At 38.7% G+C, this 23,055-nt stretch overlaps 4 protein-coding genes across 4 annotated transcripts; 2 read left to right on the top strand and 2 right to left on the bottom strand.

Annotated features, from left to right (window-relative positions):
* The first annotated feature begins 63 nt into the window (after positions 1 to 63).
* Positions 64 to 3,875, top strand: LOC105273283 (uncharacterized). The gene is made up of 3 exons (XM_011315628.1): positions 64 to 274; positions 1,126 to 1,179; positions 1,570 to 3,875. Exons 1-3 carry the CDS (start codon positions 245 to 247, stop codon positions 3,763 to 3,765), a joined length of 2,280 nt encoding a protein of 759 aa, XP_011313930.1. The 5' UTR covers positions 64 to 244; the 3' UTR covers positions 3,766 to 3,875.
* LOC105273290 (integumentary mucin C.1-like) lies at positions 3,864 to 5,067 on the bottom strand. Its single transcript, XM_011315641.1, has 2 exons — positions 4,783 to 5,067; positions 3,864 to 4,669 (listed from the first exon to the last, which is right to left on the bottom strand). Exons 1-2 carry the CDS (start codon positions 4,895 to 4,897, stop codon positions 3,945 to 3,947), a joined length of 840 nt encoding a protein of 279 aa, XP_011313943.1. The 5' UTR covers positions 4,898 to 5,067; the 3' UTR covers positions 3,864 to 3,944.
* Positions 5,068 to 7,258: 2,191 nt separating this feature from the next.
* LOC105273240 (uncharacterized) lies at positions 7,259 to 18,912 on the top strand. Its single transcript, XM_011315550.1, has 7 exons — positions 7,259 to 7,527; positions 13,954 to 14,342; positions 14,783 to 16,226; positions 16,324 to 16,569; positions 16,924 to 17,145; positions 17,298 to 17,699; positions 17,788 to 18,912. The coding sequence occupies exons 1-7, from the start codon at positions 7,513 to 7,515 to the stop codon at positions 17,806 to 17,808; spliced, it is 2,739 nt and encodes a 912-aa protein (XP_011313852.1). The 5' UTR covers positions 7,259 to 7,512; the 3' UTR covers positions 17,809 to 18,912.
* On the bottom strand, positions 18,907 to 23,048 carry LOC105273248 (uncharacterized). Its single transcript, XM_011315563.1, has 10 exons — positions 22,589 to 23,048; positions 21,920 to 22,190; positions 21,700 to 21,863; positions 21,224 to 21,335; positions 20,805 to 20,993; positions 20,596 to 20,715; positions 20,299 to 20,533; positions 19,762 to 20,108; positions 19,488 to 19,679; positions 18,907 to 19,201 (listed from the first exon to the last, which is right to left on the bottom strand). Exons 1-10 carry the CDS (start codon positions 22,703 to 22,705, stop codon positions 19,035 to 19,037), a joined length of 1,914 nt encoding a protein of 637 aa, XP_011313865.1. The 5' UTR covers positions 22,706 to 23,048; the 3' UTR covers positions 18,907 to 19,034.
* Between the last annotated feature and the right edge of the window lie 7 nt (positions 23,049 to 23,055).

The following is a 23,055-nucleotide window of genomic DNA, read 5'->3' as shown; positions in this document are numbered from 1 at the left end:
GGGACGAGAATTATCAAGGTCCACAAAAGAGAGTTCGACATTCAGCTTCTCGTGATTCTGCACTGTACCAACGTGCGAGACGCGCTTTCACGCAGTTCTCGTCGTTTGGAGGCTGCGAGAGAATAAAAAAAAAAACGAGAGTTCAGGCTGAGATAATTGGACACGAGGAGTGAAGAACAGAGAAATTTTGTAAAGCGAGTGAAGATTCACGGGAAACATACGCCGGGGATTTCTTTCGCGAGAAATGTCGTCTGCAATTCTTTTAATTAGTGTGGTAAGCCGCAATTTTATTTTCGTTCGGGAATTCTTTGCTCCACATTTTTCATGACCCACTGGCATTGAAAAAATGGAACCTCAATGAAATTAAATAAAGAAAATATAAATATAAGTCACTGATACATATGAATGGAAATTTAATCGATTCAATAAAAAAAAATTGTCGAAATTTTTTTTATCAATTGTTCAAATTGAATTGATTAAATTTGTCGGTTAACGCAGTTTATCTTTCACATGAAAATATAATATTACTTTTCTCAATCTAATACTTGAAGAAACAATCGATCGGCTATAAAAAAATCTAGTGGTATTGAAATAAAATTTCGGACGATTCATGTGAACAAAATATTTATAACATCACGAAAGCTATCGCGAATCGCGTAATAAAATATTAAATTCTGAGTGGATTGAATGGTTCGAGATTATCTCATAAATTAAAAAATGATTAAAACGCAGTCATAAAACCGTCTGAGAAATCATTAATTTCGGTTCCGCAATGTGTCATTCTTTTTATTCTTGAATTACCGTATTTCATTCCTCTTATCGAATAATTAAATTGCACGGTGGCTGTTATCAGAATTACGATGATTACCCCGGACATCATTATTTTTTTTCGAATCTCCATATCGGTAGTTCATGGTTTCATATTTATGGTCTTCTTGGGTGCAATTGCATCGTGAACGCGTGCGGTCTTCAATTTTCGATTGATCGTAACCAGAAACGAGATACCGAGGGCGTGTGTCCCTGCCAAAAGCTTTTGCAATCACGTAGGGGCCATAATTTGAGAGGGCAAAAGGAGGAGAGAATAATGGCGATTAATTTCAGTTCTCCTTTTTTTTTATTCTGTAGGTCTGTTGCGGATTCCTCCACGCGATTCCCTATCACGGGAAGAGGTCGATTGAGGTACAGAAAATACTTCAAACATCAAATTGATCGATTTATTTTAAATCTCGAGTTCCTTCCTCGTCAATATTTTTATTAATAATGTTTGTGCTTGTCCTTTAATTTTGATTTACTTTCTGCAGATATCGCCACTTCACCATTGCCATCACGTAATTAATTCTGTTATTTTTTTATTTGATTATTCATATACATGCTGTGTTATATGTTTCGATTTATTCAAGATTATCTAAGAATTTTCAGGCTTTTCTTATCGCACAGAATTTATATTCTTTGGGTAAGAGTACTGGGTAATTGTTTGAGCTTTTCGGTATTTTCATTTGACTTTGCAATTTATTTTTTTTACATTTTACATTTTGAAAATAATTTTGGATATTATTTTTGAAATATCAGACGGATAATTATGATTATGAGGACTCGGACGAAAATGAGAGCTACGACCAGCCATCGATGCCGGGACATCGAGGTATGGGTGATGATGACATGGCTATGGCTTTCTTTGAAGATACCGTTGAAAAGTACGAGGCAAAAAATGGCAATACTTCCCAGAACCACCAATTCTCCCGCAGATCCAACCAGGGAAACCTCGAGGATGCCGAAATGACGATTAATGAAGGGCTACCTCTCCTTGCCGGTTATTCTGCTGAAAATCGCGAGGATAATGATCTCTCAGGATCTCTGAAAAAATCCTCAGAAGTGGCAGAACTTCGAAGAGCAACAGTGGAACCTGAAGGAATATCGGAAGGACCTGTTAAAGTGTTGACTAAAGCTCTCAAACTCCCAGATCCTGCAAATTTATCAACCGAAAATTTAAAAATAAAAGCGGAGATTTTAGCAGCAACAGTAGATCCTCTGAAAATCATATCAGAATTTCGAGAAAGAATAGCAGCACCTTCAAAATCGACAGAGTCTACTACGCTAACCGCGGATCCTCTAACTGAATCATCTGAATCTCCATCCGATCCGGTTAACAAAGTAACACCAGTACTTTGGGAAAAGTCTCTTGAAGCGTCAGAAGAAGAATTCCAAGTCGCTAACGTCCGCTCAAAGGAGCCATTCTACAGCTTGAGCCTTTCATCAAACTCTTCAGTGCAGCCAAAATACACTGCGTCTGTACGCTCCAAAAACAATCTAACTCTCTGTTGGATCGAGACCATCACGATAAAAGAAGACAACGCGACTAGCCCGGCGATGAGACTAGTCCTTCGAGAGTACACAATCACCTTGGAAAATTCTGTGTCAATCCCTGAAGACCTGTTGGAATACTCTAGACTCGAGGGAGAGGTCCACCCAGTCACTAAAGAAAAAGCGATGAACACGCCCTTCCAGGAGTTCTTCAGCAACGAAACTCAAAGAAGTCAAGTTACAAAGCTGAAGAAAATTACTCAGGAGGGGAATTTCATGGTAACCGAAGAGAAGACAATGAGGTGTGGTACCGGATCGTTTATCACAAAAAATATCTATGAGAGGTTGGATGCGTCGAATAAACCAGTGAAGCGAGTGGAGATTAAGGTTGGACCTGTCCTGAAAAGTATCAAAGACGACGTTGAAGGAACGAAGACACCTACGGAATTTCAGGAAGCTCCCACTTCGGAGCAATTTGCAGACGGACTCGTGAGATTGGGGGATGACCTATTGTCTTGTCAACCAGGAGATAAAGATTGCGTCAAATCAATGGTTGATCCAGATTCTAGAGCGCTAGATCAAAACCCATCGGCGATATCGGTCGTGCCTGAGGGTCTCATTTGCGATGCCTCCACCGGGACTTGCACAAGTACAGAGTTTACGGAAAGAATAACTGTTACTCCTTTCGACAGGTCAGAAACTGTTTCCGAGGTGACGACACAGAGAGAACCAGCGAACGAACTTGGGATTGGAATAATCGAAGGGACAAAACGAGAAGAGACTGTGGGATTATTGAAGGAAGCGGAGGAAGAGGATGCCTCAACCACTTTGCTGAGACGCGCTGACCTTCGTAAGTCTCGTTACGTTCTGAAGTTGCAAGTCGTGGTGGAGAGAATCGACGAGAATGACAACAGAGAGACGGTGATCAATCTGAAAAAGGAAGTGCCCTTGAATCATATGAACGAAACGTACATGGAGCAGTTGGATGCCCTCAATGATACTGTCAACGATATCGATGTCGTCAGGGACTTGCTGAAAGACTCTGCCTTCGAAGGCATTTCTCCAGTAGTGTGGGAGTCCTTTAGATCTTCTACTGGAGCATCAGTCCATGGAATGACTCGTCCAAGGAGAAGCTTACCTGTCGATCTTCAAGATGCTGCAGTCAAGAATGAAATTGTGGAAGAATGCCTACCGGATATTAGTGCAGACATTTCAAGGGGCCTGACTGAAATTAAGTCACAAATTTCAGAAGCTGATAATGGAGATCTTCTTTCGAACGAAGATTTGTCGGTGAAGGCGGATTTCGAGAGAAAGGAGTTTCCGCGGCCCAGAACAAATGCAGATGTTGAAGATGTTCAAGTCGTTAGTCGGTGGTCACGCGAGAGATCTAAGCAGGCTTTTGACGGAGGAGACATCCGAAGCTTTACGGAATTACTTATACTCGAGAATTCTGAAGTTGTTTAGATTGTTGGATCAATAGATTAGGGATGATGTTCATTGGTCTATTCTATTTCGCAATGGACTGAAGGTGTTCGGGAAATATAGCAATAATAAAAACAAGATTAACACGAAAACGATCGATATCATGGAGTACATAGTGAAAAAAGAAAATAAGAGGGAATATTATAATTGGAAAATCGAGTCTACTTTCTTGTCGCTGCTATTGGGCACGTATATGTAGCGGGTCTAACACATGTTGCTACAAGAGGTTTGAAAAGGTAATCCCTTGGGCAGATGAAGGGATAAGCGATGTACGCTGTTCTGTCGCTGTTCGGAATGCAGAAGACATATCTTTGACATGTACTGTCTGTTGTATTCGCGGAACGACCTGGTCCGAGACAAAAGGACGGAGGTGTTGTTGTGGCCTTAGTTGTTCTTGTGGTTGTGCTTGTTGTTGCTGCGATTGTTGTTATCTGGGAAGCTATTGAGCTTGGTGGTAGTGTTATTATTGGCGTAATTGGACATGTGTATGTATCGGGTTTTACACATGTTGCTGCGAGAGGTTTGAAGAGGTAATCCCTTGGGCAGGTGAAGGGGTAAGCGATGTAGGCTGTTCTGTTGTTGTTGAGACTGCAGAAGACGTACCGTCGGCACGTGGTGTCCGTCGTATTTGCGTAGCGACCAGGTCCAGGGCACAGAGATGAAAACGCTTTTGCAGTCGTTGTTGTTAATCGGGTTGTTGTTACTGGAGTTGTTACGGTGGTTGATTCCGTTGTTGTTGTTGTCGGTATTGCTGATGGTAGTGTTTCTTCAGTTGGTACTGTTTCTACAGTTGTTGGTGGTTCCACAGTTGTCGGCGGTTCCGTAATTGCGATTGCTGACGTTGTTGTTGCTGCAGTTATTGTCGACGATTCGGTGGTTATTATTCCTATCGGGCAAAAATAATTAGAGGATAATTAGTCGGTTTTTGAGATTATTTGGGAAAAGTTTAAGAACAACTCATGTGTAAATCGTAAAGTGGTTCGTAACGGGACACAGTACTCGAAGTTGTTGTACTTGAATTGGGATCCACATCTTGTCCGCTCGTAACTTCCAACTGAATAAGTAAAACGAAAATGACGAGAGAAACCGACGAACAAGGACCAGACGTTTTCATTTTGCAGCGCTTCGTCACCTTTTATTACGTCTCCACACAATAAAATCTGTGCCACTGGATTTATGCAAAGTGATGTTACCCACGTATATTTGAAAAGATTTGCGGAATGACACATTTACAAGCCTCAGCATAAACCGAATCAATTTCACTTCACCATGAACGCAGCCTTGTAATTCCATCTTCATAAATCCACTCATAAATTCATCGTCTATACCCCGCTGTCTGATTCGTCGGAGAACTCATTGTTTCCCAGCCTGAATTTTCCTTTCTTAGAACTGGGGACAATAATCCCAATACAACAAATTCCTAAATAAGTTATGATCCATTACTCTCAATAAATTTTCCGAAATTGATACTTTCTTTGGAATAAAACCGGGAATTATGATAGTGGGTAGTACAAAATTTATAGCCGCATGACCTTATCAGTGAGTTGAAACGTAAACACAGTTTTATCGATGCAGCTCTCTTCTCACGCTTGCATCCAATCCTCAATGAAGATATCTCTTGAAAAAGGCCGGAGTTAATCGACTAGTCTTAAAATTCCATGTAAGTAAATTCCGCAACAAATTGGAATTTTCCCCGGCTACAGTCCCACACTCGAATAAAAAATATCTTTTGTTTCCCGATCCAATCTAGATCCATCGCTCTGTTATTATTTATTTATTTATTACCTCAATTATTAGAAATTATTTTTCGACATTAAAGAGTTATTGCCGGGATCTTCTCATATTTCATGTTTTTCATTAATTTCTGGAAAACTTTCGATCAAATCGACGTAAAAAATATACCCTTTTACATTTTCTCATGATTCAATAACTCATAAATTTTCGTAATCATGCGTCTATTGTCTAAATTTTTGGTAAAATTATGTGAATTGTTGCAAAAGTTGACTGAGAACATAGGAAAATTGAATGATAATAAAACATAGAGACGGAATATTTTTTGACATCAGTTTTTTCATCCGTTCTTCAGAAATTTGGAAAAAAAATGAAAAATGAAGATATAGAGAATATAATTCTTTAAAAGTTGTTTCTATGTCCGCAGTTGTCTTGTATGAAGTGAAAATAACAATCACATACGTTGTAATTTAAAATGAATAATTTTCTATGAGCCTTGATGAAAATAGATTTTTCTCTGAGTGCAGTTTAGTATATCCTGTGGAATATCGAACATCAAACAGAGAAGACATCACGCACGGCCGTTAAACCCAGTTATATGGACTTTCACGTCGCTTTCTGCAAGGCCGTTTTGTATTCCATGGATTCACCCTCGGTTTCCTTGTATTTTCCCCCCCAGAATTATGTATAGAACACATGAGAATCATTGAAAGGACGCACGAGAGACTGTCTCTCAATTCTCTAAATTGAAACGATGCAGTGCCAGTCTTCACTGCTAAATTATGGGAGTTTCACGACACTGCGGCTATGCATCCCGATTTTAAATAAAAAAAGTTTCCTCGGACTCATTGCAACATCACCTGTAATGCAAAGAATTCCATTGATATTCAATTGACGAGTGCGAAATTCTGCGGCGACAGCTGGAAAATTTACGAGGGATTCATTGTTATTTTATCTCTTCGATTTTTTAGTCCTCAAATCCCTGAGCTTTCCTTTGTTCGGACGAGTTTGGATGATTCCTCAGAATATTTTTCAACCCACAACATGGGAAATCACGATTAGAGGGTGGACCCTTTATGGGATTCACAAAAGCCACAGGTATTCTCTATTTCTTGGAAAAGCGCAGAATCATTCGTCAGTGTCAAAAAGAAACGATGAATGCGTTAATCAATCAATATAATTCAAATTTTTCGGTTTCTAAAAAAAATACCAGCTTAAAAAAATTCAATCGCTTACTTTCAGGAAAGCAATATATTAATTCCAAATATTAAATTATCTTTTTATTGTTACCTGAAACACGATGGGGAATAGCCCACATAATTTAATTTAATTAACAAGCAATTTCTCAAAAATCGTCATGCGATAGTTCTGCAAGAGATAATTCATGAGAATATTGGAACATTCGTGGAGTAGATAAATAAAGCAATGACGATTTGGATCTAAAATTGAAAGTGTAGATGTTCTTTCGTATCTCGAGAGCCATCTCTCCTGCAGGTAATCGTTAGGTTGGCAGGTAGTCCTATTGTTCTCGACCGAAAAAAAAAATCGGACCCATCTCTTCAGGTAATCCGAAAAAATCTCACCCACACAATTACTCACCTCCATTTGAGAGGCTTGTAGGATGTATGCGAAGTGGAAAGGCCGTCCTCAACAACTCTGGTGGGTCCCAGGAGGTGGATGTAACCATGAGGTCTTGTGGATATAAGTCACCAGTGCCTTCCGTTCGCCAATGGACTCTCTCTTTGACCCTGGTGAAGTGCACATCGTCTCTTCCGTGTTTCTCGTTAATAAAAGTGATCGATAAATTGTGTTGACGATTGTTGTGTGATCGATATGGGCTCATGCTTCTTGGAGGAATAAATTTTTATTTAGTTTGTAGAGTTCTTTTGATCAGTGACCTGTTGTCATTTTTATTGACGCTGGGATTTATTCTCGCGTATTCCGAACATTGATTTTGTGTGCGAAGTTGTGATGCTACTTGGGAGAAATTGTTGAGAGATGTACCCTCGATTTGTAAGTAATTTTTCAAAATGACAATGTGTCGGATTTGTGTTGCCCGGTTTTTTTTATTCAGGGGTGATGGATTGCTTTGCGTGAAGATGAGTGAGATCCGAAATTTATTGACAGTCAATAATAATAATAATCTCTTGATGTTAAATTGATCAGAATCATCTGTAAATCCGAAGTTTTGGCGGATTCATCAACCTACAAGATCTTCAATAAATTAACAACTCGTATCGATTAATTCCTATCATCAATTTCCTTCAGTAACTAATCAATCGTAGCCACAGGCCAAAATACTGCAATCATCTCAACACTTTACATAACATTAAATCATCCCAACGAAGTTGAAAGACATGTGGCTTTTAAATTCACGGTCAAGTGCACCGGGAAAGGAGTCTGCGGTTTAATCGATTAATTAAGGAAACTCGATTCTCGTCTGCGGTCGAGCTAGTTTGTCAGCATTAATAACGAGATTGAACTTCCAGCTGAGGTGTACCTTGAAAAATGATACTCATGACGACAACTCCATTCAATTATTGAATTTCAAGTAATTTTTTGCGACCCGGTCACTATTTTTTTTGTGTCCAGTAAATGGGTGAGTGAGAATATGACTTCTACGATTTTTATAGGCGAAACTCATTCTTTTCGAGAATAAGAAAAACTTGAAAACGTTTAAGAATACATGCATAGTTTTACGACTATGTCCATCGAGTTTCTAATACGTGAGCTAGTGATTTGTTCAGTGCTTTCCATGTATACATATTTTGTCGTTAGATCACTGAAGACTTGACACTTTTCAAAGAAATGATATGAGGGCGTAATGATATGAGAGTTTCTTGGGAGGGACTGAGAGTTCTGTTGAGCAGGCAAAGCATCGAGACATTTTTACGGCTTGTAATTACAAAAGTCATTAACCATAATTTAACTTCACTCTAAAAGGCTATTGATGCTATGTTTTTTGTGTATCCACCGTTTTTCTGATATTCGGTTACAAATAAAATAAGAATTATCTTTAAAAGACGATAAAAGTTCCGATAATTTCTATAAATCTTTATAAGGAATAACAGGCAAATAAAATTGGCGTGATATTCCTATATAAGTGTCCAAAATTTGTGCGATTTTTCATTAACCCATTTAACTGCTGAGTCCGTTCTACTCAGATGTCTCGGATTGCTCGTATTTTTAGCTCGTCATCAGGTGTTTTAATTTCTCGAGATGAGTCCTTTCATTTTTTATTGTCGGCCTGAATCGTGAACCTTAAAATTAAAAACCAATTTTCTTCCATCTGTGGGAATGAATGGAGTTTCTCTTATTTACTCACTTCGCACCCTCTCGATTACGATTTTCTCACTGGCTTGAGTGTCTATTGTCCTGTTCTAGGATGTCAGGCATTGTAATTTGGGTTTTGAGCCGTTAGATGACCTGTTAAAGTTCATGGGCTCAAAGATTATCGAGGGAAAGGGGATGGGTTTGAGAAGCTGATGCCAATGGCAACTCGGACTACTCAGGATTTCCCAGGACTGTCCGGGAGCAAAGAGTCCAGTCATGCGTTAATTATTTCCACAATTATCCGGAGAATTTGAGATTACCGAGATTCGTCTGCTCATCTACTTCCTGGTGGATACGTTCAGTCTTCTCCTGGATTCAATTAGAAGAAAGTGAAGGTTGATGAATAATAGATCGAACTAATATGGAATTATGGATCAATCATATGGGATTAAAATCAGCACACAATGCTGTCCCACCCGGCTTTCCAGATCTTCCTGGAGAAATCAACGAGTCATATCCCCGAGTTGCCCACGATTTCCAGTCATTCTGATATTGGAAAATAATCATATACCGGCACTGGGAAGTACGCCAACGGTTCCACGAGATTACTTTTTATTTTCTTAAAGGAGATAACCAAAGACTGTACTTGTCTCGGTGAAATTTCGCGTTCTTTCGATAGATATCATCGAGAGTGGTTTAGCCAGTTTGTCCATAAGTAGATCTTGATAAATTGAACGAGAAAAACAGAACACCGGAAAATTATTGCACGATCATGACATTTTGGGAGTAATTAAATAAAGATAAAATGTGAAAATGGTATATTTTTTTATGTCAATCCGATCAACAATTTGTCAGAACTAATTTTGGCTGAAAGGGGGTAGAAAATCGTTATTATAAAAATTGAATTATTCTTGTAATAGTGCAGAGGGATTCGACGAAAGAATAATTGATAGATTTAAGATAGGATTTGATAGGAATCTTTACAGAGTATACAAAAAACGTTTACTAGCGTACGTGCCAGAAATGATGCAGCATCTTCCGGAGGATCCTGGGTCGGAAGAGTACACGGTACTTGAACTGGTAATCCCCACAGCCCACTTACCTACATTAACCGAGTCTTACAGTTGTGCTGGAGGACTCCTGTGTGTCTTGCTGCATTCCCTCCACTACTTTGCTCCTCTCGTACTCCATTGTCCATATTTGCCACAAATTGCAGCTACGTTTCGCTCAACCGTTGAAGACAACTCAACACATCCACTCATTCGACTAGTGATGAGTGACCGTTTATGTCATTAACCCAAAACCATAACCATTTTAATGTTCGTTATCTTCATTTCTTTCATTTCGTTTTGCTCCACAGCAGCTCCTCAATTTAGGATATTCCTCTTCCTATGCATCAGCAACATTCAATTGCGCTAAAAATCAACTCAATTCCATTTTTGATTTTCAATTAATTTTTTGAATATTGTAATGGAATATTTCCGCTCGGACACGAAAAACCGTGAAAATATTGAGAATTAAAATAATTGGAAATTCAATTAAATCTGATATTGATTCTTCATGATAAGCCTTAAAAGCCAAGATTTTTTGAAAAAATCGTGTATTATTTATTTATTACATGAGAATTCTAATGTCCTTGAATTTTCAAGATGAAGGAGAAATTTAATGACAGTTTTTAATTAAAATTTGATTGAAGCTCATATAGTTGAATATGCAGGTAAGGCGAATGGTTTCTCCTGTTTTTTTGAAAATCAAAATTTCTCTATTGCTACCGTACAAATTGAGAATTATACTGCAGCAGGTACTTAGGTCTGAAGATTCGCAAAAAGTCTGCGAAAACCTCATTTCCACTTAACAAAAAGTTATGTTACAACGATAAAACCAAGGAATTGCGACGAAAGAACGATTCAAATAGGCGATTTCATGCAGTAATGTCCCTAATAAATTCATAAACCCCATGAGCCATGCCGCCACATATATAATATTGCGGCCATAGAAGTAAGCAGAGCACTTCTGCACCGAATGCAATTGAAAAAAAAACCGATAAAAACGAATATAAAAGTCAGTGAAGGACGTTACGAGCAATTACAAGTCCACCCACAAATTTTAAGATGCAACTAGTTGGAATTTTTTTCTCCTTACGAATTCTCTTGTTCAATCGCAAATAATAATGCAAGTAGAGAAAATTATTGGTGGATACGAAAGGAAGAAAAAGGGGTCGGAAAAATATATCGTGAGATTATCGTGGATTTATTCGTAATGAACGGAAATACATAGGTGAATGCCAGTTCCCTCTTCTCTTCACTTTCTTACGCCTTAGACTCGTGTCTTCCGGCACTTTTATGCGAATATAGATACTCTCGCTGAAAACCCGACAACGGGACCTTCAGTCTGGAAAGACTTGTAATTTTCAGGTACTTGTTCCCATTTTTCGGAGTACTTGAATTTGATTTACCTTTTTTCAAGATATTTTACAAATTTCCACAAGTTTCCTACAGTTTTTTTTAAACTTTTGAGAGTTTTCCGAAATATCGGATAATTTCTTGTTCAGTCTTTTTGCAGGTCCCGACCTAAACTAGAAAAACCATTCTTCTGGTAAATTATACTCCCGACATATGTGGATTTTTTCGTCAGTAGTGAATGCACTTAGCAAAAGTAATTACTCTTCTCGGTGCACTTCTCCAATATAGATTTCTATTTTGCCATAAATGGCATGTTTTGTATTTTTCTTGCAATAAATCACGTTAAAAATTGAAAAAATAAATGACTATTGTTCCAGAAAATAAAATAATGCGGAAATCACAAAAAAATTTGATGAAGGAACTGAATTAAAGAAGGGAAAGAGAAAGGTGTAGTTCCCTATGATTACTCCGAAATTTCTGGTTAATGTCACAAAAAAATGATTGCACTCATATTTGAACACAAAGCCACAGGCAAAACGTAAGTTTGCCTACGGGGGATAGTTTCTCAGACCAACGAAATGATTCTCACGATTCGACCCACTTCCTCATCCTAGTAAACCTTCCCATTACCCTTCTCATGCCATTGACTAGACTCTTGTCTACTATCGTGACTACTCGAGTGTCTCCTTTTATTATTCACCCATTACTCATGCTGTTTATACACATACTCAACAACTTTTATTTGTGGTTTTCGCATTGATGAAATAACTGAGGTGACAGTGTTTTCTGTTTAGTCATCCTCGTACAATTCGAATGCATACAAAAATAAAAACAAAATACTTCTTGTCAATTGAGTTACTGCTGCAAGTAAATTAAAATAAAAATATTAATTTTTAAATATAAATTCTTTGGAATTTTAATCACAGTCATCTGAATTTTCAAAAATTGGTTTTTCCATGTTAAATAATCATTGATTTTTCAATAAAAATTCTAATTTCCATCAAATTCAATCAAGGTTTCGGTAGATTGATACAAACAATGGCTGTTGAAAAATAAACTGCGGAAACGTGCACAAATGAAAATGGAAATATTTTATAATGTCCACGGAGAAAGATTTTCGAGAAAAATTCCAGTACAGCACTAGAAAAGAGGCGCAAATTGACGGCCAGAGATAAATTATAATGCTAGCAGTGCAATTTCTGTAGTATTTCCGTGGAAAGTTCATATAAATATAGAAAAAATTCACGTGGAGGACTAGAATTTTTCTCTCCGTCATTTTGAACCCCTTTTCTACTGCTGCACTAGAATTCAAAAGCCAAGTGGTAAAGTGACACATGTCAAATCAACTATTTTTCTTTACTAACAATTCATCTATTTCTAATATCAAATAAACATTATTCCGCACATCTCATTATTGATTAGTCGAGCCATACAAAGAAGCAAAAATTTATTCACGCTGATCAGATTTGGTTGAGGCAATTAAATACAGAACATTCATCTACAAACTCTCCGTTTGATTTCTTGTCTGGAACAAATTTGGTTGGTATATATTTATAGTCCTCTGGATGAGTAGAGAATATGCAAGAAATCTAATGGAGTTAATGGATTGAAGATAATTGTCTATCAAATTTCCACTTTAATGCGGAAGGATTTCCACGGGGAATCCCGTGGACTTAGTATGAGGTACTTCATTAGCGAAAAGAATACGTGCTTTATAGTACTTTTATTACGAGGGTTTTCGCACGCACTTATGCACCATGAAGAGAAATCGTATCGCATTGTTTCTTTGGATCCGATTATTATCTATTTCCAAGCACGAGAGCAAGTTGGAAAACTCCCGGGAAACTACTGATTATTGATTGGACGATTATGTGCCGTCTCGTGTGATAAATACATGGGTCTGATGGGTTTTGTATTGTCGGGGTTAATCAGGTTGTTACGGATAAGTGGCCGGGAATTGGTTCATGAATATTTCTGTAATGAACTCTGAATAGCTCTGGGTGATTGCTTTAATTGTGAAAAAAAATCACAATTGCATGACATAATTGTTGAGAGAACGTAGAATACAGTAATATATATTAATTATAGACACAAATATCCGGGCATATAGTTGCCATATACATGGGATATTTCTGCAGCAAAAAACGCAGTATATAACGTATAATTATTAGCATATATATTTTTTCTGTGTGGGTAGATTCCGAGACATTTTCTAGTATCAATAAACAAACAATGGACGACCAAGAAAAGAGGTTTTTTGCTATTGAGTATATTGGGAAATATTGAGAAATTTTTTCTCGTTGTGAAGGCGAAGTCTAAGGAAGAGGTGACGAATTATTGATTTCTGAATATGATGAGGGAAAAAGAGTTTAATATTTCCTGTTTTGGATCGAGTATAATCGGTATTCATCGATGAATGGAACAAATCACTCATGCGCATTCGTTCCTTCAACAAAATCGAAAACTTTCGCGAAAACGCAGGCAAATTTTCTTGTGCGTGTCGATTAATAATCTGATACTTCCTGTCGTAAACATCAGCGAATAATTGCCCGGAGTCATCAATCTTCTCTACTTTCCGTTGTTTTCGCTTGAAAATTCTATAAAACGCACTGACTTAATGATTATAGTTTTATACAAATTAACTTGAAATTTATTGATTTCCCAATGCCTGAAAATTATGAGGTTTTGTTGATTTGTCTATAGAATTATTGTGACCTGGAGAATAATAAATTTTTAACAGTACGAATGGGAAAAAAAATTTCAGAGCCTGTCGTGCTTGATCCTGCTCGTATGTTTATCCTGCACAGCACTGGCTAGGAACAATGGACCACGACCTCCAGCACCTCGGCACCATCGCAGACGGGCTGCAGCCCTCAGCGAATTCCTCACACCTCCACCTCCACCACTCCAAAGAAATCGACCCCCCCAATTTCACCAGAATCCACCATTTCGGCAGGGAAAGATCCTGAACCCAACGCCACCACCTGCACCCCAATCCCCTGGATTTTTTGCGAGATTCATGGGTTGGTTCAACCCCTGGAGTGGAGGCCCACTCCCGCAGCATCCACCCAGCCCCCAGCTAAATCATCCTGTACTTCAGACACCAGTACAACACGAAACTTATGGACCTCCACAACTACCACAAGTTGAAACGTAAATATTTTCATCTATTTTTTATCCGAATAGGTAATTTTAATCGCATGATAGGAACTGTTTGTCATTCACGGAAAACTATTAAGGAGATTATGGAAATTTCACATTATACCTATGCTAATGATGATTAATCGAAATATTTCTTATAGAAACACTACTTTCTACGCGTGAATGAAATGAAATCCTCTCATCAATGCTATTAGATTCAAGTAGAAAGCATGTTAAGTCCTCGCAACAGCAGTATACTGGGAGAAAATATTTTACAAATCGACAGGATTATTCTTGATATAATCTTAGTATCGACCAATCGGTCTTGATCTTTTTAATCGTTGAATTCAGTGATTATTTTTTGTTAAATTGAAGAAAAGGAATTTTAAAATATGTAATTTTTTTACTAGAACAGAATGGTATTAATTCCCTGAATGATCTCTCCAATCTAGACGTCCTCAGCAGCACCAACGTGCCCCATCTCCGAAAGCAATCCACTCACAGCTTCCTGCACTGTCTGGCATAAACTGTCACCCCTGCGACACAGTTCCTTGGGTTCCCCTGATCGGCAGATACGCAGAAGGAGCCCCTACTATTCCCCTTGACGAGCCTCACCAAGATCTCTCGGTCCCCAACTTCTACCACGCGCCCTCGCACGAGGTGAAAATTCCAGATTTCGGATGGGAAAAACCGCCCGCGCCTCCTCAAGATCCACATTCTCAAAGTTCCAACATCTTCAACACAGACTTCCCGTCTCCCTTAACAGGACCTATTCCCAACCCTCACCTGTACCCAGGGGCGATGCCACCGCTGTTTAAAGCCGCTCATTGGGATTCGGCACCAGCATCGACAGATCACAACGATCAATTGAGGAGCAGTGGCTTTGGTGATCTGCCCACAGAAACCTCAAATCCTCAATTTAATTTACCATCGAATATTCCACCATCAGGATCCTCGCATACAGGTGGAGATTACGTGGATGTCCTTCCACCTGGTGCAGAAATTGCATCAGGCCCTGAACTTCTACCCCCAAGTCTACCAGATCGAAATCTCAACTCGAATTCCTTCAACCCTTCAGCGGAATCCACTCTCCACCCGAGTGGCTCGCACCAAGTGGCTTCTGTCTCCTTTGATACAGTGCTGGACAATCGTCAGCATCAAAATCCAGGGACAAGTGCCAATGAGAACAAGAAGACTGCCGTTAATCAGCCCACGGAGCTGGGAACCAAATTATCCTCCGATGGTCAACACATTATCCACATTCAGCAGTCTCCAGTGATTGATTTATCAGAGGACACCAGGAAACAAGACTGCAAGGACGGTAATTTCTCTCAAATCACTGAGGATGCTCCAGTGATTCTCCAGAATCCTGACGGCAGTTATGGAATAAATATGTCCTGGCCGAATGATAATTCGGGGTGGATCAGTTCTGTGAGCGATGGTGGAGACTCTGCAGCGGTTTCTTCAACAATTCAAATTGCTGAGGATCATCCCCAGGTGCAGAGGGGGCAAAATAATGAGCGAATTAGTGATTCGAAAGTGGAGGAGAAGTCTTTGCTATTGAATATATTGGGAAAGGCGGAGAATGACTCGAATTTCGGACAGAGAATTGTCGCGACGCAGCAGCCTCACGGGAATCATCAACGAGTGGTGCCTTTGGAGGACAGACAGAAAATAGAGACGAGCACAGCTGAGGAGTCTCTCTCTGGAGCCATCATCAAGTCTTACAATGAATTCCAGAAGGAAGTGCCGCCAGAGCAAAGCCAAGGGACGAGTAAACCTTGGATTGATCCCAAGGATATTCATCAGGGTGCTGGATTTTCAGCTTCCACTGGAACTGCCCGGAAGATGAGGGACGAGGACAATCATCAGCAAGGGGGAAGAAGGAATAAACAGGTGAAATACTTTTTTCATTAATATTATACAGCAAAGAAAAAATAAATAAATAAATAAATATGAATGGATCTGAAGTATTATATCTATTCTCTCTCAGGTGCAGCTAATAATCCCCTACACATCTCAGCACACACCAAGTCCTTTCCAAGACCCCGGAAGGATTCAATCTCGGAAGGTTCCACAATCGGCCGAAGTCACTGAAGAAGAGCGGATTCATATACTCCAGACTTTGGAGAGTCTTCCAAAATTGAAAAAACTCACGAGGCCCTTCTCTGCGAGTAAAATTAATACCTCGATTGATCCACTGAGGCTTCAGAAAAATATAGATAACTGGACCATTCAAGTGAGTCATCAAATGACCGATTTAAAAAAAAATCCCTCATTAAGGATAAGAAATGATAAGTCCTGAAACACTTCACTATTTTTCTCTTTCTCACAGATGAGATAATTATAATTACCCCGGAATTCAGTCTTCATTCGTAATTCACTTAATAACATCTATTAATCTAACGTGTGAGAATTAATTTTAACACGTGACATTGTATTACTATAATCACCCACACTAGGCGTTGAAGTGCGAAAAAAGGGGTCTTCAGATGTGGGACGGATATTTGCACAGAGTGACTCTTACCTATTGCCCATGACCCACGACAAAAGCGAGAAGTTTTCTCATCCGCTTTTCACCTTTTCGCTTCAGGAATACTCGAGGGGAACAACGGTGAGCACGGCTGTTCCCAGTTCTCCACATCGGCTTCAGCAGTCAAAAAAAATTCCTGATGAATACTTCACCACTACTGAACCCGTTGCGACCATCAGAGAGGCTGAGAAAGCCTTTGGAAATATTCTCGATGGATTCAACTTCAATGATCTAGACCATGAAGGCTCCGCGAGTAGCAGGGTGGAGGTTCCACATGTTCATGTGAGCAATTCGATAAATAAATTATAAATCTCACAAATTTCTGCAATCGATATTTTACCTGAATTTCAATTTTAACTGTCAAATATTTCGAAATTAATTTCACAATCTGCAGAAATTAAATGAATTAATTGCGAATGAAAATGTCTCCTCAGGTCTCATCATCGGAGAAAACGGAATCCTCGTCATCGGAGGCCCCAGGGAGTGCTCCATTGAGTTCCGAAGACCTCTCATGGGAGCAACTTCCGGTCTCAATTTCTCCAGTGAGTAACGAGCGTGTGTACATAGTGACCCCCCAGTCGGCGAAGAAACCATCGAAATCCAAAGCAGATCCATCAAAAGGGAAATCCCAAGATAAAGAAATCTCATCAGGACAGTTTGAATCGATCGAGAGGGCATACCAGGTTCTTCCAGAGGCAGTGAACAACTTGGCAGTGGCATCAACTGGGCCTGCGAATATTCCTCTCTGGGGAATAATGGAGCACAAGGATTATGCAGCTCCCAATGCCACTACCACTTCACCCAAAACGCCTGTCTTGTACTTGGGTCATTCAAAGGTAGAACACCTTTAAAAAATTTCCCTTTACTTTTCTGATTACCAATTACACTGATCACTTAACAATTCTCCAACTTATTTCTTTTCAGGTGTCACACACCAGACATTGATGTGTCCCAGTAAAAAAAAAGGAAAAATAAACAGTGTAAAGATCATTGTGCGCGAATTCAACAGACTGCTAAAATATTTATGAACAATTTTTTCTCTCGCGCCATGTGCATTTAGAACCCTGTAATAATGGAAATAATTATAGTTAAATCTAATTTTAGTATCCGAAAGCTCAACACGGTTAGATACAGAGTCAATAGAAACCTCTCCACCTCACAGCTCTAAAAAGACATATTTTCACAAATGATTTCATGACACATTTTCTATTGGCTCTGTAGATCAAACCATGGCCAGTGTGGTACATAAGTGCGGTCTGTTTGACTCATGTCTAGAATAAAGAATCAATCCATATTTTAACCCGGTGGTATTTCCTCGGTGGAATTTCTCCGAAAATGGGAAAGTGAACGTGAAATCGGTTTTAACCGAAGCCCATAAATGGCGGGTGTTTCGACGTTTGTTATAAATTCGTAATACGTGATGTGCGGTTATAATTTCCGTGCAAATGGCTCTCGCTGATTTCGCAAGTTTGGACGACGTCCAGACTGCATCGAAGGTGTCACGTATTGAATTCAATAAGGGAAATACGTGAATTGCCTATTTATGGGGCTGAGAATAAAGTAAAATGAATAAAATTGAACAGGTGAAAACGGGTAAGTGTCCTCTGACCTGGAGAAGTGAAAGGGGAGGCCATTTTGTCGGTTGCTCCAATTTTCAAAGTGCTCTATGAACTCAGCTGCACTTGAATGATCATTTAAATTTCATCGATGCAAAAGGCAGAAAGGAAAAATTAACGATAATGAGAGGAATTTCCTGATATTTTTGGGGTCGATGATGATCTTATGAAGAAATCTAAGAGCTCACTCCGTCTGACACAGAGGCGTGTGAAAATACTGAAAGCAGGAAGCATTCGGGAAAATGTATTCTATTGTTTGAGTTTTAACGATACCAACGATGATTATACGACAGTGACTCCATAACGAGATAACAACGGTTGAATAATTAGAGATCCATTTCAGGGGCAAGGAGACCAAACAAGGACGTGACCTTAATGAGGGAGTGACATTTACATGATAGGAGAAATTGTAACTGCATTGTGCATCACAGTAAATTCAAGTTTTATGTAAAAATAATATAATACATGACTATTATTTCTTCTTCCTCTTTACGCAGAGTTTATTTGCTGTTTTTCATTGAGAGGAGTTTAATACTTTGGGGGTGAGTATTTAAGTCACTCAGCAAGTGCTACTTCTTGATACTGCTCCTCAGGTTTTCGATGATTTCTGAAGAGACGGCCTAACAGCCATTCCAGGATCCACATTATTATTGTGAGCATTGTCATGCTGTTTATAAGGACTACACAGAGGTCGTAACTCCCTCGTAATTCACGGATGACACCTGCACAAATTGTGGACATAACAGTTTAGAGCATTGGAATTCTTCCGCGAAGTGACAAAATGCAGTGAGTTAATTCTTCAATGAGTTCTTTGCAAATGTTTACTAATTCCTGTAATTACTTCATTTCTGTTGAAAAATTAATTGAATGAAAATTAATTAATTGAAAACTCAAGCATTCATAATTGATTTGAATTGTGAAATAATTTCTCACACAAATAATGAATTGATATTTTCTCTTGGATTCTCTCAAATAAAATATAAATTCAGAGAGATATTGGAACTTTACCTATGAATGGTCCCAAAACCATAAGCACAAGTCCATTAACGACCATCTGAATTCCAGTGGCATCAGCCAGTCTCTCAATGGGAATATAACTTGGCACAATCAGAGACATAAAGACAGACCTGAACCCCTTGGCGAATCCAATACCAATGGCCATTATCATCATTGCTGTAAAACTACTTGCGTACACGAGAACTGAAATGAACGAAATCATGAATAGAAAGCGTACATGCACAATCGTAAAAAGACATCTGCATGGTTTTTCAAGGTCTATTACTTGATCTACTGGCGATGAGCATTGCTAGGCTGAGTAGGTACATCACCCTGGGTGTCTGGCGCACTCGCTCTCCCACAAATGGGGCTAGACCTCGCATCAAAAGGTCAACAGCTGCAGTGGTCGTCATTACTGCCGCTGTTTCGCTCGTTTCAAATTTTATGTCTTCCAGTATGAATGGTAGTAGAATGGCAAAATTTATCTCAGCGAATGTTGCTATTGACATGCCTAACATTATATTGACGTAGATGGGATCGCAGAGGAGACGTAGGTCGAAAAATTTTACTAGTCCAGTTAGACAAGCACAGCAACCATTATCACCCCTATTTTTTTTCGTCTTTGTGAAATGTCTGTCGAAATGAAGTGAAAAATGTCTCGTTGAACCATATCATGATAAAACTATCAAATGAATTGAATAGAAATTCACACATAAATTACTTTAATATAATTAAATAGGAGAGATTTGAATAAATTCATTAAATACAAGAATTTATGAAGATAATTTAATTAATATACTAATTAATATACTTTAGTACCTACACGGTATGTTGCTCCCCATTTTTGACAATCCCAGTTAACTCTGGCGAGACTTGAGAACTTAATTCTTTCAGTACGAGTTTATTATCATCATCCTTGTGATCCTCATCCATTCCGTTTAATTTTTTTTCAATTTTCTGGTATTCTTTCAGCGCGGTGGCTGTTGTTACCCGAGGAAACAGCGGTTCATCGACTAGCATGGGACAGCTACCGACATTCGGGGCATTGAGATTTTTTCCTGAATTCAATCAAATCAAACCATCAGGCTTTGATTAATTTAAATCCCCTGCCGATGCTCACCTGTGCTCCACCATTTGTGAGAATGATGTCTCGTTCTACTTTCCTCAGGCTGTGTACATCTGACATTCTGGACAGATTGAAACTGCCGAATACTGGATTTTCCATCACGCATAGATGGGACTGGCAATCATGGCTTTATTTATTTCATCATGTTAATTACCTCATAGAAACTCAAGAAATCAACGAGTTAATCGAATCGAAATAATTACCAGAGTCACGTCGCACGCTGATGATTTGAGTCTTTTTCGTCTCTTCTGTAATCTCCAGAGTCTGAAGATCGGAATTACGAGGATCTCCATTCAAACTTGATACAGAGATTGTTCTTTTCCGTTCGAACTTCTCAGTGACTATGGAGTCAGGCTTGAGATTTTCGATGGTTACAATTTGCCGTTCTTTATCTACACAAATAATACACTAAAATAGAGATCAACTGAATTCATACACAGATATAAATTATGCCCATTATGCCTTCTAAGTCGACTTTGATTCAATTGATTAAAGTTATTCGAGTGCTGCTCATTGACTTATCCATTAAATCATGTTTGTCCCAAAACCCAACCGTTCATGGTACTCGAATAAAAAAAAATAACTGCTAATAATTAATATATAATGAAACGAGCAAAAAAACCTTCATCTTTGGGTTCAAGAGCCACACGTTTCAAGTGCCATTTTATCGGCTGGAGCAATAGAGATGCCACAATCGTGTGGAGACCTATCGCCGCCAGAATAAATATCGCATGCTGAAATGAGAATATATAAATTACACCATGTGCCAGTGCGTTCTCTTATCATTATTTGTCTGGAATAAATCATCAAAATTGTATTCCTGCCATTGTGGTCTGTCTGCCTGTCCAATACACATGACTTCCAGACATTTAAAGAGTATTAAAGTAGCTAAACAAGCCCCATTTTGATAAGTGGTCGTGATCCGATTGGAGGATAATTAAACGAATATTACATGAGGTACAAAGACAAAATATTGAACGCGTGGAAATCGCGCGGAGGTTGTAGTAAAAAATGAATATCTCTTATCATAATGTAAATAAAAAGGCAGACTAAAGATTCGAAAGGAAGACAATTTTCTCTGTTATCACTGCAATTTACCTGAGCTGGATAATTATGCGATAAAATTGTAATGATTTGGGGCATTATTATAGGCCCCAGTCCAGTTATTGTCATAGCAACACCCATAGCACGACCTCTCCTCTCGAGGAAATAAGTGTTTATCGCCAGGGAAAATGCCGCCATCGTTAAGCTGATTCCAAAAGCTGAAGTAAATAAACTCATCATACACTGGAATTTTTCCATGGAGATAAATACCTACATGTTATGAATCCGTGAGAAACCATGAAGTGCGTGAATTTGTGGGATATTGAAGTCATCAAGAGACCGGAAACAAACATGATTGATCCAGAGAGTGCAATTTTTCTGTATCCAAACATTCGCAGGAGTGGGCCATGAGTTAAACCCATGAGCATCCCGAAAGACATATTTGTATTCATGATAATTGACGCATCGCGTTCTGGAAACTGCAAGTATTTGAAGAGATCTTTGAAGATCAGAGACATTCCGGTTATCAGTGGAACCATTACTAACTGCAAAAGAAGAAGATAAACAGCTTTGGTCAGTCATTTAATTAATCAATATACACATTGCCTCAAGGATTTTCATTTACAGTTACTCTCAAAGTGATTACTATTAATTCTTCCGCGCGATTTCATTATTATTCATTTTCTCGAGATATCTCCGAAAGGAACGGAACAATTTGCAGTGAATTAACAAATTGATCAAATAATTTTCACAAGAATTTTCATTATATATTTCATTTCATAGAGAATCTGAGGTATCTGATAAAAACTGGTAAAACCCAAATGCTTTTACAACTGTATCTTCTTGAACTTTAATCAGAACCGTTATCAGTATTTGCCAAATAAACCAACGATACAACGATAAAGTGAAATTGATCTCAAAGCGAATAAAAAATAGAACTTACATTATTTAATGCACATGCCAAAACCACCATCCACCCCCACCCACCATCAGGTGGAATGAATGTCTCACTTTCTCTCTCATTCCCATGACCTCTTCTTCCAGTCCTTTCTCCACGCATGTTAAAAGCAAAAATAGTGTGTTAAAATTTAAGAGAAACCGGTTCAACGCAGATTATTTAGATTCTTCATGAATTTTCCACCGATTGGATATTGTTGACCATTGAATACAATTTAATTCACTATAAAACACGACATTCTCCAAGTTAAGCACATCCGTTGAATGTGTGTCAAATGCACAGCGTGGAGTAACTGAAGCTCCCCACTATGGACTAATTGTCCAACACCGACTGTTTGCTTCAAGTCTTTCTTACGTAGCTCTCAGTCGCTCTTTCCGGCCAATAAAAGATTCTCGTTCGACAATGGAAGCCCACAGATCACCGGTGGCTCGTATGGAAACGGGCGATGACAC

This window comes from Fopius arisanus, unplaced genomic scaffold, assembly GCF_000806365.1.
Source record: "Fopius arisanus strain USDA-PBARC FA_bdor unplaced genomic scaffold, ASM80636v1 scaffold00001, whole genome shotgun sequence".
NCBI classification, from domain to species: domain Eukaryota; kingdom Metazoa; phylum Arthropoda; class Insecta; order Hymenoptera; family Braconidae; genus Fopius; species Fopius arisanus.
The sequence above is the reverse complement of the archived record's forward strand: the minus strand, read 5'-3'. Positions and strand labels throughout refer to the sequence as shown.

Bases quoted from the DNA above. Each gene is read 5' to 3' on its own strand.
- LOC105273290 (XM_011315641.1), bottom strand. From the start codon at position 4,897: ATGAAAACGTCTGGTCCTTGTTCGTCGGTTTCTCTCGTCATTTTCGTT. The intron at 4,670-4,782 runs GTACTGTGTCCC...TTTGCCCGATAG, and splicing joins TTCAAGTACAACAACTTCGA to GAATAATAACCACCGAATCG.
- LOC105273283 (XM_011315628.1), top strand. From the start codon at position 245: ATGTCGTCTGCAATTCTTTTAATTAGTGTG. The intron at 275-1,125 runs GTAAGCCGCAAT...TTTATTCTGTAG, and splicing joins CAATTCTTTTAATTAGTGTG to GTCTGTTGCGGATTCCTCCA. The intron at 1,180-1,569 runs GTACAGAAAATA...TTGAAATATCAG, and splicing joins ACGGGAAGAGGTCGATTGAG to ACGGATAATTATGATTATGA.
- LOC105273248 (XM_011315563.1), bottom strand. From the start codon at position 22,705: ATGCGTGGAGAAAGGACTGGAAGAAGAGGTCATGGGAATGAGAGAGAA. The intron at 21,864-21,919 runs GTAGGTATTTAT...TATTTACTTCAG, and splicing joins TTCTCACGGATTCATAACAT to CTTTTGGAATCAGCTTAACG. The intron at 19,680-19,761 runs GTAATAGACCTT...CGTTCATTTCAG, and splicing joins GCTCATCGCCAGTAGATCAA to TTCTCGTGTACGCAAGTAGT.
- LOC105273240 (XM_011315550.1), top strand. The intron at 16,227-16,323 runs GTGAAATACTTT...ATTCTCTCTCAG, and splicing joins GGGGAAGAAGGAATAAACAG to GTGCAGCTAATAATCCCCTA. The intron at 17,146-17,297 runs GTGAGCAATTCG...ATGTCTCCTCAG, and splicing joins TGGAGGTTCCACATGTTCAT to GTCTCATCATCGGAGAAAAC.